We start from the raw sequence: 15,512 nt of genomic DNA, 5'->3' as shown, positions 1-15,512 counted from the left end.
TCAGTTGCACTTTTGAGTTTGAGTCCTAAAGCCTTTTGGGAAAGACAGAACTGCCATGCAACATATTCCTTTTTACATACCCGGTCCCAGTTTACACTGGTACATGTTAAAGCAATGACTCTGTCTCCCAATTTCCTTGCACTGTATTCCTAACTTGCCTACTTACCTAATGTATGTCTTTACAGAACAGTTAAAACTACTGTTACTAGGAAGTAACCAACAGAAGAAGAAGGTAGTATAGAATACACATGCTTTCACCTAATTTACTAGTTATAATGTAATCCTACTTTATAGAGATAAGAAAAATCATAAACAAATGACAAAAGCTATTACTTACCTGCCTATGTACATCTGTAGGAGAAAAGTCTCCAAAGCCTTCCCACATACCTCCATTCTCATCCTCTTCATAGAAACGTATTTGAATATCATCTGTGAAGAGTGAAAGAAACACTCTTTGGGATGTTTGTGCATTTGTTTAACCTTTGGGATGTTTATGCATTTGTTTAACCTTTGGCTAAATGTACTTCAGATGGAAAACAACACAGTTACGTTTTGGCTGGATGATAATATTACATGAATAATACATGAATTATCTTTATCCATTTGATGCAAATAGCACAATTAACCCATTTGTATATCAATTTTAGATCAGCCTAATTCTACTGACTTCACTGAAGTTGTTCTCTACTTACTGAGCAGTAAAAGGAGAACTAGGTTCACTACCTCTTCCTATTCTAGGGCTATAAAACATTCCAGAGGAGCTTTATTTGGAACAAACATATAGGGAGGGGAGAACCTGAAGCATGAAATGTAGAAACCACCCTCTCTCCTCCAACAGTTTCAGTTCAAAAAACTGTAGCAAAACCTGAAGTGCCACAGCTCAAGTTCCGCTTGCAGCTGGCAGAGTGCCACTTGGAGCTGCAGCTCAGAGACAGAAGGGTGTGAACGAGCTGCATGGCAGCGGAGATCACGCGTCCCCCAAACAAACACGGGCCAGAAACACGAGATTTGGCTTCTGCTCCTCCAAACAGATTTTCTTTGGTTCTCTTTGTATTTATTTATTTGTATTTTTAGGAGAAGCTGGGGAATATCACACTAGCATATTCCTTCCCCAGCACTCCTGGTGAGAAAAACAATTTAGAAAAAGCGTTTTCTCTCTTAGGGTGACTGAAGCAGGACAGGCTTTTAGGACAGACAGACAGCTTGTTCTGATCCACCACCTGCTAGTCTCAAGACTGTGAACCACCGCTTCCAGCCCTGCTGTCCTTCATGCTCAAGTTCCTTCAGGCAGGAGGTTTCTGAGAGTAATGAGGTCAGGGGAAACCCCGATCCGGCTGAGGGGAAACCCCACCTCAGGGCTTCCACTGAGTCAGACATTTATTTGTTTATTTAATGCACAAGAGTTATGTTTCATCTCAGTTCTCCTGATAGTAGAGGGTATATACACTTCTAATCAAAAACCATTTTTTTTGACAAGCCCTCTCAGTTTCCTAACTGCTAGAAGAATATTTGCAAAAAAGAGAGGTGGAAAAGGACAGCCTATAGTAAGAGAGAATGCCAGTGTGATTTTAACAACATGTGCAGGGACCGATTTCAAACAGGTGAGAACAAGGCACCCGCTCCACCACCCAACCTACTCCAGGGAGTCCCAGGTACTACCCATAGCTGAAAAGTGCAAAGGATTTCCTTCACTCCTATTTTTTATTTTTAGTTCAGCCCAAATACTACAACCAACTACATTAACCATTATCTTCCTATCCAGAAACAAAGCATCCAAACCCACTCTGCCCCATCTCAACGCATTCAGAGCCAGGAGCAGAGATTACCAAAATGAATCTGTGAGAAGTATCTGTTTACACTGAGTAACCTCTACTATTAGTATATACATAAAAATTAAGTTACTAACAGCAGTGCTGAACACATTCAGTTCCCACTGGTGGTTAACAGAGAATGTTCACACTTTTTATAATCAGAAACTTAATAATAAATCAGAAACTTCAGAATAACTCAGAGCAGGTGTTACTTAATGGATTCAAACATCACCCAGGACCCACCACCCACAAAAAAACCCCAGAACATGGGTAAGGGCAGACATTCAGGAAGAAAAATGACCACTGGAGGCAACACAAGCTGAATTTGCTTTGCAACAGACTATTTTGATATATTAATTTTCTGGACTGCTGGCCTGACTGCCAGAAAGGCTGAGTGCTTACAAATCCTGCTGCGCTACTGGAGTGGGAGAACACTAAGGCAGCACAGCAGGCTTCATGTGTACTCCAGATCAACACCCCGCTGTGCCTTAGAATACTCAGGACTCTTACCTTTCTGAACCTTGTCACAGAGAAGGTAAATCTCTTCCCCTCCTGTTACACACCCTGCTGTTCTGTCCATTCTTACAATTTTTAGGTTGGAGGCATTGGGAGCTTCTATTGAAATGAAAGATTAAAAAACACCTTTATAATAGCTTTAGATTTAAAAAAAACCCCACAAAACAAACAAGCACAAAACACAGAAATACAAGAGAAAGACAAGCCTCCAATACAACCTACTTAAATTTGTCTATGTTTTTTCCAACATGAAAAAAATCAACAGTTTTTAATCTGAAAAGCATAATCTTGTATCCTCTAAGCCTCTAAGTGAACTATAAAATCACACCCTGGCCATTCCAGCACAGTTACTGCACTAGTAAAGTAGCACAGCAGTGAACTGCATCCAGCACTCTGCACTAGTACTAAATATGTGACAAGAAAACAGAATTTTTTCTTCCCTTCTTTCTTGACAGGGCAACACTCCCGAGAGCTGCTCCCTGTCTCTCACTATTTCAAAGCAATATACAATTCTTTGCTGTACGCTGTGGGTTATTTGAAAGCATTGTCAGTCCTTGGCCAACTCACAGGACGGTGATCAAAAAGCCCACCTCCACAGATCTTAGCAGAGGCATCAGTGGACACCCAATGGTCCTCAAGACAGAACTACCATCTGATAAATAAAAGCAGTTGTGATAGACAGTTCTGCTACCACAAGGTGTGTCTGCTCTGTGGAAGGGGTTCGAATGGTGCCAATGAAGAGTATTAGAAAAAAAAACAAAAGCCAAGAAAAATCTTTTGGAATTAACAATCAAGAATTCACCTTGGGAGCTTAGAAACTATAACGGACATCTAGGTAGCAACTTAAACCAGCAGAAACATGCATGCAAAATTCCCCCTCTGTTCGTTTGGTTGAAGCAAAAATTTTGATGGTCAGACTCAGGAGGATGGGATAACTTCAACTGATTTTACATGTATGGCTTGATACACTCTCTACCTCTGTTGATACTTCATTTCTCCTCTTTGCTTTACAAATACTCTGTCATTATGCAAGTGTGAGATGAGTAATGAAAACAAATGGAATTTGCAACTGTTTCTAATGAAAATCAAGATTGCTTTAAGACACTGCTTGGTAAATCACCTCAGCCTCCAGATGAAAAGACTGTTTTCTCATCCAGAAAATGCAGGTCACGTGTGCCACAAGAACAGCAGATATCACTTTTTTCACTCAGTGAATATATGCAAAACTAGAACAGTATTAGAACAGTTGCGTTTAATACCTTTTCATCTAGACTTTGTCCTTAAAAAGTGATGATATAGACAAGACTGTTGTGCAAAGGAAAAAAAGGTACTTTTTCAGAGTCATCACAGAATAAGTATCAGGAACATGATAATTCACAGCTACAGAGAGTAAAACTCAGGCAGCAGAACAGGGTCGGTATAATCAAAAAGCACAAGGGAAAAAATGAAGTGGAAAGATCCACTTAGAAAAAAGACAGAGGGGTGTAACAGAAGCATAAAAAATTCTGACAGGTCTAAAGGAAATGGACTGAGAACCCTGGTTGTGTTAGTCTCATGAAACAAGGCCAAGCAGATGGCCAGCAAAACTAAAAGGTGGCAAATTCTCAACCAAGATTGACGCAGGGTAATCTTTTCCTCACATCTTGTGTGCCTTTGTCATAGACAGCGACTGATAATTCTGCAAAATTCAAGCACTTCTTAGGAATATCAGAAAAATTTACAAAACCCTCATAATAAAAGCGGCAGGATTAAACACACTAACAGCAAAAGAAAATCTTCTTTTATGGCTTACATCACCTCACCAGCTATTATAAGCCGGAATGATACCATGGGTACTTGGACAGACATGGGGCCAATTATCCACAAGCTACTTACTTGTTATTGACCAAATACCAGGCAAGCAGCAGCGCTAGATGAGTCTACGTATAGCAATATCTATATATAATTCTTATATGTACAAAAGCTTACCCCTTATTAAAAAAGTAATTAAAGCCAAATATACTTACTGCTGTCATATATTGCATCTGATATAACAGGATCGAGTTTCCGTGTGAAACTACCATTACTGTCAGGGAGAAAGGCTGTAAACATAAGACGCACCACACTGAGATCCATTTCTTTAGTCTGTTGTACGGCTGCCTGGCGAATAATTTCTCTTTCTCGTTCTGGAACCGATAAGTAGACAGATGAATCAGCACAAGGGACAAGGAACCCGTAACAAAAGAGAAAGTGTGTTTTCCAAACATCATTACCAAAAGGCACCAATACCAAGGAAATGTTTTCCTTTCCATTTAGTATCCATCGACTTCTCTCTTTTTAAGCAGAGAGGAGCAGCTATTCACAAAATACTGCATTCACCTTGCAGCGTGTGCATCAGATGTTATTTAGGACAAGGTACGTAATTAAAAGACATAGAGAAAATTACTGTTTTCTACTCTCAATTTATAAAGGTTGCAGAAAGGACAAAGGCTGCCACTAAGGATATTTGAATGCCTGGTATTAGAGTGGTAAAGAGAAGGCTGGCCCCTCTATACAGTGCCTCAAAGCACTGCAGACCACAGGTTTTACAGGGATATGGGCAAAATGCAGCTGAATGAAACAGTATTCTCAAGATAAAGTCCCCAAGTTACTGAAGGATATAATGTCTTGCGGCAATAATGCAAAATGACTCTATCAGCTTATTAAACAGGGTAAGAGCAACAAAATACAAGAGCAGAGGTGGGCACAGGCAGCTATGGATGGAAGGTGCTCCGTTCTCATGTGTATGTTGACAGCAAATACTCTTTCTTTCAGATTCCCTAGACAATGGCAACACACCACCTCTTAAACCACACAGCCATAGGGTGTTTTCCTATCTTTCCAGCTTTTTTTTGGCTAAGAATCCATGTTTTCAGAAGCTAAACCTGTTTTTAGTAAAAGGCCTATTAAAACCAGGCCATCATTACTACGTACCCGTTAGCTGTCTGTCTCCACACGCATCTGCCTGCAGATAGCCAAGTTCAGGATGCACCAGGAGTCCTGGGTTGTATCCCTTTTTGCAAGCGTCTATCATGCGTGCTTCCAGAGTTTCAAACACTTTCTTCTTTGTGACATGAAGTATTCCAAGATTTGCAAACCTGTTGAATTTTGACGAAGGGAAATATTTTCGTAGCGCTTTCTGTCAACCTGCAGCAGGCAGTCCCTCTCCTACCAGAGGCAGCTACACAACTGAAGTCAATGGAAGGACTCTATAGACACTATTAATTCATGAGGGCATATTTTCCAGCAAGAAAAATTCAGCCAAGCTTAGAAAACATACAGAACGTGCACCATTATATGGCAGCAATTGTATGGGTGCACGGGATTTTCCCATGACGTAAGTAGATATCTATTAGGTTTCAGACTTAGATGGTGGAAGCAACTTACAAAACACCTGAAAATGTGGTTGTCACACTCTGCTCTGTCTTGGCAATGACATTGATGTGTCACTCTATATGGTTGTTGTGCAGAATAACTGCTCTGAATAAGCTCAATCCACTCAAAACGATTTGGAAAGCAGGCTAAGAAGCTACAAACAGTGCAACATTTTCCAAAGGAAATGTTCTAAGCAAGGCTCTGGACATTCAGCAAGGTACTTCAGGTTTCTATTTGAACGACAACTTCCATAATACAAGATCAGCTTTAGTAAAGATCTCCTGGCACATTTAAGAAAATCAATTGGATCTGGAAGTATGAAAACAAGAAAATAACTCAACTTTCTTGTGGGTCAATTAAGGATAGAAAAGCTGTTTCTAAACATCTGATGAAAAACAAGACAGGTTAGGAAATGAGCCAAACTTTTCAAGATGAAAAGGAGCATTTCAAATAAAGTTATTTAAATTGTTGTGCTTGGTAAAGTTAGTGCACTGGGCTTGGACATCAAAAGTTACACTTTAAAAGAATCTCTCTCTCCCAACCTTCTCAGCTTTTTAAGCTTCATCTTTTTCACCAACAAAGACATTCTTGAGATCACAGAACTAAAGCTCACAGCCAGCATGAAACCTGATCTAAGCCTGAAAACGTAGACATGAGCCTCAGCTCCATTTACTGATATAACCAATTATTCTTTTAAATTAAACAAGAACAGACCAACTACAATTTCACTATAATCTTACTGCTTTAAACTTTAAAAGTTTGACTCATTTAGGAGTATTCAAGTTTATACATGTCTTGCATTAATTTCAAATATACTAACCCTATTTTCTTAATGCTTTTATCTTCACTATATTCCTATTGGCAGACTTCAGCAAAAGTAAAATATTGATCAAAATCGTAACAAAAGCTTTTCTTCACTAATTGTACAGTCCCCGCTCTTTGATCAAAACTACTTAGGATTTTAAAGAATGGGCTTACAATACAAATTTGGACTGCATGCCAAGAGACTGAAACTCTACAAATTTTCAGTGAAAATTATTTGCTTAAATTTATTTAGCTTGCTTAGGGCAAATTCTACAAAGCTAAAAAGAAACCCCATTTATTTTACTATTTAAGATACAAAAAAAGACAGAGATCAGAGTGGCAAGACTATTGCTCCACTTAGCTGCCTCTTAGTAGTATTTTTGTATTGCTTTTTACAGTGTTTATACTTTGTTCTCTCTTCCTTAGCTCAGCTTTACAAATGAGTTGACTTTGTTCTCTCTTCCTTAGCTCAGCTTTACAAATGAGTTGACAGACTTACCCCACAACCATATCTTTAGGTCCTGCATTAACCGTGCATACTCCATCTTCACAAAATTTACCCACTAAGCTGTGAGCATGTAAGTGGACATATTTTCCATTAGTAACTAACTGGACGATTACTTTTGCAGGTCCAACGTAATTGCAGATCTGTAAATAAATATTAAAAAAGTGGGATTTTTTTTTTTTAAATGGAAAAAGTAATTATTGCAGTTGAGTATTTTCTGTCAGCTAAGTACAATCAAACTTACATAGGAGAAATGTGTATGCCTTTCCTCACAAAATACAAATGACAAACTAACTGTCCCAGATCACCACAAAGAAAAGCCAACATTTTTTTGTAGTTAATCTTGACATACATATGGCTGGAGCAGTGACCAAACAAGTTAAGAAATGAAACAAAGCTAAAGGAGAGCAATCTTCTGTTTCCCAAATCATGAATCTCAGTTTTACATTCTGGCCAGTTACTCCATGTTGCTGTCCTTAAACTTCAATTAGTACCCTGGATTCCCAGTAAATGTTTCTACATGTTAAACATTTTGGTGTCATTACAATGACTCTTCAGGTAGAGATATTAAAGTGAATTAATTCTATATGCAGAGGTGTTTTTTTAAGTCAATATGTTACATCAACACATATTACTCAATCCAGCAAATACTCCCCTTAAGTGTATATGAGGATATATGCTAAATCCCTACCTAAGATTTTGCAGGACTGGAACTGTGATAAATTGGGTCCCCTAGTACAGCCAGTTCTGTAGGACTACAAAGCTTTTGCTCCCCGTTATAATTTCTGATCACCACGCATTTTTTAATAGCTTCTAAAATCGTGATGTCAAGTAATGCCTCAAAACCAAACCTAAAATTACTAACAACATATTGTATTGGTAAGTTACTTGCTTTATGTATATTATTTAGAACTTTCTGTCCTCACAAGTAATACTCTTCAAGTCAGTTACCAACTATGCACCACTTTTAATTATGCTGAATATAAATATACCCCACTTTTAAAAAGCAAACATAACATTACCTTCCCTTCCAATTCACTTAATTAATCCTTTTATCAATGTTGGGGTTTTTCCCTGCCTCTTCTAATTTTTCTTCTAATTTGCCTTGGGCAAAGTTCTTTGTATTAGAGCAGCTTATAGATCTAATCAACCAAGGTATTAAAGGATCATGATAAACATTAAAGTGATGAATCAGTGATGAACTGAATACTTAAAGGTTATACTGTTGATAAAATGCTGATAACCAGGGATTGCCACGGTTTCAGCGTGTTGCTAAGTCTTGCTAGATTCCTTCACTCCAGTTAACCCCTCTCTTGAATCCATTCCATCACAGCTGAAATACTCTGCATACGTATAACGCGTGCCCTTCTCCATCTTCCCATCCACTGCTAAAAGCAAAACAAATCTTCACTATGGAAAAGCTGCTCCAGGAGGAACAGGTGTGCAAAAGTCCTCTCATTACTCACTGCCTGCTATTTAACCATTTAATGCTGTATTAATGCACATTTTACAAGCGGCAGTTTCTAAAATACAAAACATGGGGTACTCAGGCTGCTCTCCTGTTTCCAAACTGTAATCCCTTCTGGACTAAAACTATACAGAGACGCAGAGTAATCACTGCTTTACCGTTTCCACCATCTACCAGCAGTGAGAAAACGCAGAGATACCTATGTAATTACAGAAAGTCATCTGAAAATAAAAATGACTGCATTTGATGCTACATGTCACCACCATGACTACAATTAACTTTTCAAGAGAAGGACTTTCAATTTTTTTTTTTCATTTTATCCCTCACTAAAGTCTTTCCCTGTTATAAAGTTCCCAGCACATCTACAGCATTACATTCATTATGAGTAATATGCATGTTCTAGTATCACATCAGAAAAGTTCAAGACAATCCTTCATCAGCTGTAGAAACCACAGTGAAACTGTAGGTAGGACTGCTGCACGTCAAGGACTTTCCAGCCTCTGAAAGCAGAACATGTAAGTGCAGCGGTAACCAGATTGCAATCTCCCCCTGTTACTCAGCTCAGCATGATCTCTGTAGTCTCTCTGAGGGGAAAAACAAAAGAGTTCCTAAAACGTAACAGCTTATATAGGTCATAAGTCAAAAAAGGACTATTGTCATCCAGTCTGATGTCCTACACTGCAAAGGGTACAGAATGTCCCTGAACTGCTTCGTACCTATATTTCATATAGACAGATTTCCTACCTTATTGTGAGACACCCAGTTTATCTCAGTGCCCAGCAACACAGCCTGAGTGGTTAAATATTCTTGTTTACCACCAATTAAGTCTGAAATAATTTCTTGATGTCCTTGAATTACTGACACCACAACATCAGAATAACTTAAAATTTATTCTGGCACCAAGATATACAAATCAGTATCACCTTTTATGTAAGAACTTAAACACTGTCAAAAGGTAGACAGCGTATTACAATGCTCAATATCTAGAGAAACTTAAGGATTCCGGTGTTGACACAAAAACACATACTCAACATAAGAGGGAGACAGCATGTGGGTGCTGTACTGCTCAAAATCACAGCTGTGATCTGAAAAAGTAGCTATTGAACATCAAATTAAAGATAGGGGAGAAAAAAGAAAATCAGGAGTTCCTGGGAAGAGCATAGCTGTAATACTTGATTACATCCTGTACTGAAGCAGCATTCAATTGATCTAATCTGATAAAGTTAGAAAGCTGCAGGCTCACATTTATCTGCTGTTTCTGTTTGAGAGATCTGTCGGAGAGATTAAAAGGACGCTGTGAACCTGAATTTGAGTCAATTTCAAAACAAGAGTTTAAAGTTTTTTCAGTTATTTCACATCCTCTTGCAATCCAGACCCCAGATAATTATTTTATAGTTTCTGAAACTTTAAAAAACTTTACAAGAACATTTTCCTACTTCAAAGATGTTATTTTCTAGTGAATCTTACAAGCAAGAAGTGAAAGCAACTGGTCAACAGAAAGCAAATGACGGAAAGGACCGTGGCAAACCTACAAAGCCAGCAACTACAAAAATCCCTATTTCTCTTTCTAATCACTTTGTTATAGCAACTATACCCAATCTTGCCTGACTGACAGAGTGTGACTAGTGCTGGCCTCAATACACGAACCCAAGAAGTGTCGCAAAGATGAGGCATCACTCTTTACAAACTGTTTATTTTCACTGAGCAGCAGCATCGGGTTTTTTTCAGTTTCCAGTTTAAGACAAAATATTTCAGATGTGGTATGAAACATTTAGGCAACTGAATATCCATTTAGAAATCTAAGAGTATGCAATGCAAAGTAACTTAAACCAGTGGCAGTGAAAGATCTTCTGATCCTCTGGATGTGAGGTCACACTCTCATGTCAAAAATACAGTTAGGTGCTCTGCTTTAGGAGCCCAACTAAAGGGACCCAGTGCCTCATATTCAGCCAAATTAACCGTAGCACTAAAAGGCACAAATCTCATCAAATTTAGCTTTGGCTGAATTTGGGTCAGTACAGGTGCTTAGGAGGGGTAAAGACTTAATAAAAAGTCTGCTTATTCCTGTCTCATGTCTATTCCTTAATTCAGCTGTTCAATGAATTTTTAACTTGTAATCAGCGATATACCACTCCACAATTTAATTCCTACAAGAGAAAAAAAGGCAAATATGCTGCTCCTTTCTTCACCAAGAAGGCTCATCAACAAAGTAACTTGCTTAATTTTCCATAAATTTACACCCTGAACTTGAAACACATGCTGAAATCCCCCTGATTTCAATAAGAATGCTTATCTCCGAATTGATGTATAATGTACCATAGCCCCAGGACACAACTGGATGAGCAGTTCTCCTGTTCAGGTGCCTGGGTTCAGGGCTCCTAACTGGTACGCAGCTTCAATTCGCAAGCTGAACTGCACAATGTCCAAACTCACCAGCAGAGCGATGGTGCTCAGTAGCTTGGGTACACCTCCCACTAACTGGTTACTCAGCCTCTGGGCTGGAGCCGATTTACATCCAGCCCACAGAGGATGAGCAACTTGAGTTTGCAGCCACCCACGTAGATTTGCCCCCAAGGAGATGAAAATTCAGGACATTTCCTTCACACTGTTATTTTCAGCAAATTCTTTTCACACCCAAAACTGGATCAAGTACTTCAGCGTAAAACATGAATATGCCTACAGTAACATCAGTATGCAAGACCACGACACACATGGTGAACATGTAAGAAAGCCAGTAGAATTTTTCTGTGCAGATTTTCTTACAGTTTTTCAAATACATAAACCCAAGGCAATTAAGAATAAAAATTTCAGCTCAGGAACTTTGATTTCAACTGTTCTAGGCAGTAAAATTTTCCAGCATTGTGTTACTTACATTGGGCAGATGAAAATGAAACTTAAATGAAGAATTTTGGGTAGCTTTCTACTGTAACCACAAAACTTGTCATAAAATGTAAATTCATTATCACATGTTCAGTATCTACAACTTCTCTGCTCTCCATAACTAGATGCAAAGTTACATAAAATCCTCTGAAAATATAAGACGTTTTGAACATGATATTAGGATTAGGGTTAGCAAAGACAGGGTTAAACAAAGGAATATCATTCCATAAAACATAAAGATTAATTAATCCCATTTTTTACATTATAAAAAAATACCACTATTATCCAGACTCCATTCATTATGACTGCGCTGTTAAAACAAGATGTTTTAAATCGATTCTGCCTTACTGGCCAGCACAGATTTGTCTTAAGTGCGAAGAGTGTGGCATTGTAGAACTACTACGCTAACTCCTGACCTACACCATCTCCTTATACGCTATACAAGAGGTGGTTAAATGTGTTATTAACTACCAAAACATCTTGCTTAGAGACACAGCAAAGGCCTCAGCACTCCAGCCTTTACATGAAAGATAAATCTTGATGTGTTCCAGCCCAGGCACAAGTTAGGGACTAAGTACAAGAAAAAAAACAAACGAACAAACAAAAACTGCAAGGTTGACAGTCCACATCATGCAAGAGGCCACATCAGATAAATGTGTTTTCTTTTGCCAGTCAACCCATGATCCTGCAAAAGGGAGTAGGGAGACAGCAATACATTTTTGTGCACCAAATGCGTCAATTTTCAGGACACTGCCTGGTAGCTACTGGTAAGTTACATCAGCTTGCAGTTCAGAGTTGGCCAAGCAGAAGAGAGATCCCAGTGTGAACTGCACTGACCACACCACGTCCAGAGTTTAAAGATCTATGACAAAAGCTCCTTTCTACATTACAACCAAAGCCTTCACAGCATTGTGATGAACTAAAAGAGGTTTTATGGTGAAAGCCTTGCCACAAGAGTTATTAAAAAAAAAACCAAAACAACAACCCACCAACCTGAAACAAAACAAAAAATCCCAATGCAATAAAAAAAAAAACTAGCAATCTTCAACTGTGCTTACCTCAGTGATGACAAGGTGAAGCACCCTTTGACAAAACACAGCAGAGACTTACAGGAAAAGGTGTGAAACACTTCTGTCTTTACTGGCACCACTTGAATCAAGAACAGGCACTAACAAGCAATGGCCTTGAGGAATTTATATGTTGTGTTCCCTTGCCAGCCTCTCCCAGCAGGTGTTGCCATGTGGGGATTTGTACTAGAAAAAAAACCCAGATGCACACAGCAGGACGAGAGGGAGGGAGGGAAGGAGGGAAAGGCACACGTGTGTGTGTGTGTGTGTGTGTGTGTGTGTGTGTGTGTGTAAGCTTTAGACAAAATTAAAAATCTGATGATCAATGAAAACAGAAGGTTTGATGGAAAGCCAAAGAACACTTTGGTTTCTAGTTTACTCCATTTCCTGTATAACTCCTAATTGCATATCTCCTTGTCATGCTATTGTGCGACCTATCGCATCTTTATAAAGGATCGTCTGTAATATTATCAATAGGATTGGAGTCCAAAGATCTGGCTCAACTGAGGTAAACTATTCTATATCCAAACATACTAGTGAAATCTCATTCATCAGTTCATCATCACCGTCACAATAGGAAAGGGAAAAGTAAGTAGATCATTGCCTGGGCTAGAATTTTTTCACAGGAGTTTTGTAAGGCTACACAAAATCAGCTTTCCCAGCCTCTTCTCAATTTACAAGACTAACACCCTGGGCTATGTCAGCCAATGCCCATTATTTTCCATTGAGTCATGCTCATACTGATTCATTAGGGAAACGCAACTGTTCCAAACTCCAGCCTTTCTCAAGAACTGCAGAACGCCAGGCATGCTGCACAGAGAGCTGAGGGTGACCCAGGCTGCCTGCCTGCCACTCTCCCCTTCTCTCCTGCTAAAGGAGAGTGTAAGAACTAACACCAGAATTAAAACACATTAACCCTGCTCCTCAGGAGACAATCTCTAGTGCAATAGTTCAAAGAGATAATGCAACAACAAGACTAGGACTTTAATTAAGTTAAAAATTACTGAAAGGACACAGAGTATCTTTTCCCCATTTCCATGGAAAAAGAACTTGCTGCAAGAAACATAGGCAAGGACAGTTCTTCTCTAATCCTAGAATGATTAATCACCACTGTTATAATCTTCATATTGCGTTAGCATAAAATGTTTCTTTGATTAACATACTTGAATTTTTTCCAGGGAAAAAAGCACCAAAAAATGTTCAGCCAACACCTGAACATAATGTTGCTCCTATTAAAATGAGATTTCTGTTGACTTTAAAGTAATCCTTAAAAACAGAGTATCCTAGAGATATTGGATAAGGAGTAACATGAACAGAAAAAGAAGGAAAACTTGGGAAACAGCATTTTAAACTGAAAGAGTAATTGACTGGACTCATACTCTACAGTATGCTAGAAGTGGAGTAATTAAGAAGCTCAGGCCTTGCTTTTTGCTAAAACTGCACCTCGAGGAAGAACTCCGTTACTGTGCAGGAGGGAGCCGAGGTGGTGGGTGCAGGAAAGCTTACTGATCACTTGCTGGCAGTTAAATATGGTGCCAAAATCACTCCATAAATCTGAATACAACTTCCTTTTCAAAATCAATTACATTTTGAAAATTGTGATTGAAATGCAGTCAGTCTTGAGTAATTCAATACAAATTTATGTTGATATGCAGTAAGGTTCTAGACACAAATATATGGCAACTTGCATTCAGATTGCAAAATTAATTATTTCTGTACTTACTTTGACCTGAGGGTATGACTTTTTGTTCTTTTCACTAGAAGCACCAGGAAGCCCACCATGTGAAGGGCCTTCGCATACATATCGAAAACGAAACCCCCTCTGTGGAAATAAAGGAAAATACACTTGAAAGCTGTTTAGAAACAAAACTAAAAAAAAAGAGAACACGCACGCGCAAGCTTGCACACACACAGACATAAACAGGACTTGCCCAAACAGCTCACAAACAGAAAAGTTATAACTGTTCATCCCTGAAATGCTGTCTGTGTGCTGGTTGACTGAATTGTAGCCCTGGAGAAACTGTTATATTCTCACTCTTGCACACAGCAGCAACCCAAAATTTTTATTTCAGTAAGTGGAACTATTTCGAAGCAGAGATCTATTTACACTCTCAAAACAAGATAAAAATTCAAGAATGCAAGAGCAGATACTCTTTCTCCCGTGACTGCTGCTAGGCAGAGAGAATTGAAGTCAATAATGATCAAGGAAGTCCAAAGCGTCATAAAGAAAGGAACAGGGATGAAACAGAAATGATTCTTCCTTCTGGGCAGGGCACGTGAAAGTTGCATCTCCAAGTGGAATCCAGAAACAGCACAAATGCTTCAGGGGACTTTGAACGGCTGAGTTTTCATTTCAGTTACCTAAATAGGTATCTGAATATACTTTAGGGAACTGCAAGATATTAGCAGCCACTCTAGAGTACAGCTGTCCATTTATTCCACTTCTATTTGCAGGAAGTAACGTCGCCTTTACAGGGTAATGTATAAGGCACAAAAGATGCTACTCTTAAGCAAATGTATTTGGTAATTCGACTTAGTTGTATTATTTCATGTGGCTCCCAACATCGAATACTTTCAGACCTACTCTGCAGTACTGCAATTCCTGGCAAAGTCCCCATCTTATAAAGGACTCCCAGTGTCTGTCCTAACAGCACCAGTTAGCGTTATATCCTTCATTGGAATCATTCAGCTTCTTTCTAATAGCAGAAAACTCTGAATTCAAAGTCTGTACTAGCTGACGGTAAACATGGCTCAAAAATAGCTCTGTAATCATTAGCTTCACTACCTATCTTACTAAAGCCTTTCCAGTTTAAAAACTTGATTCCCAGGCAAGTGGAAAAATCTGACTTTTATTCAGACACTGACCAGACAATGTAATTCATCCTTAAGTATGTATTTTATTTGCCTTCCTACAGTAAAATGTGTGACAGTTATGATAAGCTTGAACTCAAGTTGTCCAAAAGGCAAAGCAACCTCTGGCATCACGATGCATGAGATGACTCGGTCTGTCTTCACCTCTATGCCTTTGGTCCAACAGAGGCACAAGTCATCTGTGCGGCCTTCCCCCA

General features: G+C 38.9%; 1 protein-coding gene across 2 annotated transcripts in view; it reads right to left on the bottom strand.

The window, feature by feature from the left end:
• The window catches only part of NFKB1 (nuclear factor kappa B subunit 1), a 56,426-nt gene that overhangs the window by 18,145 nt on the left and 22,769 nt on the right, over positions 1–15,512 (bottom strand). For both annotated transcript variants that reach the window (XM_082051931.1, XM_082051930.1), the window contains exons 5-10: positions 14,168–14,266; positions 7,024–7,172; positions 5,280–5,443; positions 4,334–4,492; positions 2,322–2,426; positions 338–429 (exon numbers count right to left, since the gene is read on the bottom strand). In XM_082051931.1, coding sequence (XP_081908057.1) covers positions 338–429; positions 2,322–2,426; positions 4,334–4,492; positions 5,280–5,443; positions 7,024–7,172; positions 14,168–14,266 — 768 coding nt within the window. The remainder of the gene's footprint in view (positions 1–337; positions 430–2,321; positions 2,427–4,333; positions 4,493–5,279; positions 5,444–7,023; positions 7,173–14,167; positions 14,267–15,512) is intronic.

The sequence above is a fragment of the Streptopelia decaocto genome (genome assembly GCF_964273445.1).
Source record: "Streptopelia decaocto genome assembly, chromosome: 4".
Taxonomy (NCBI): Eukaryota; Metazoa; Chordata; class Aves; order Columbiformes; family Columbidae; genus Streptopelia; species Streptopelia decaocto.
Note: the sequence above shows the minus strand (reverse complement) of the source record. Positions and strands in the feature narration are given on the sequence as shown.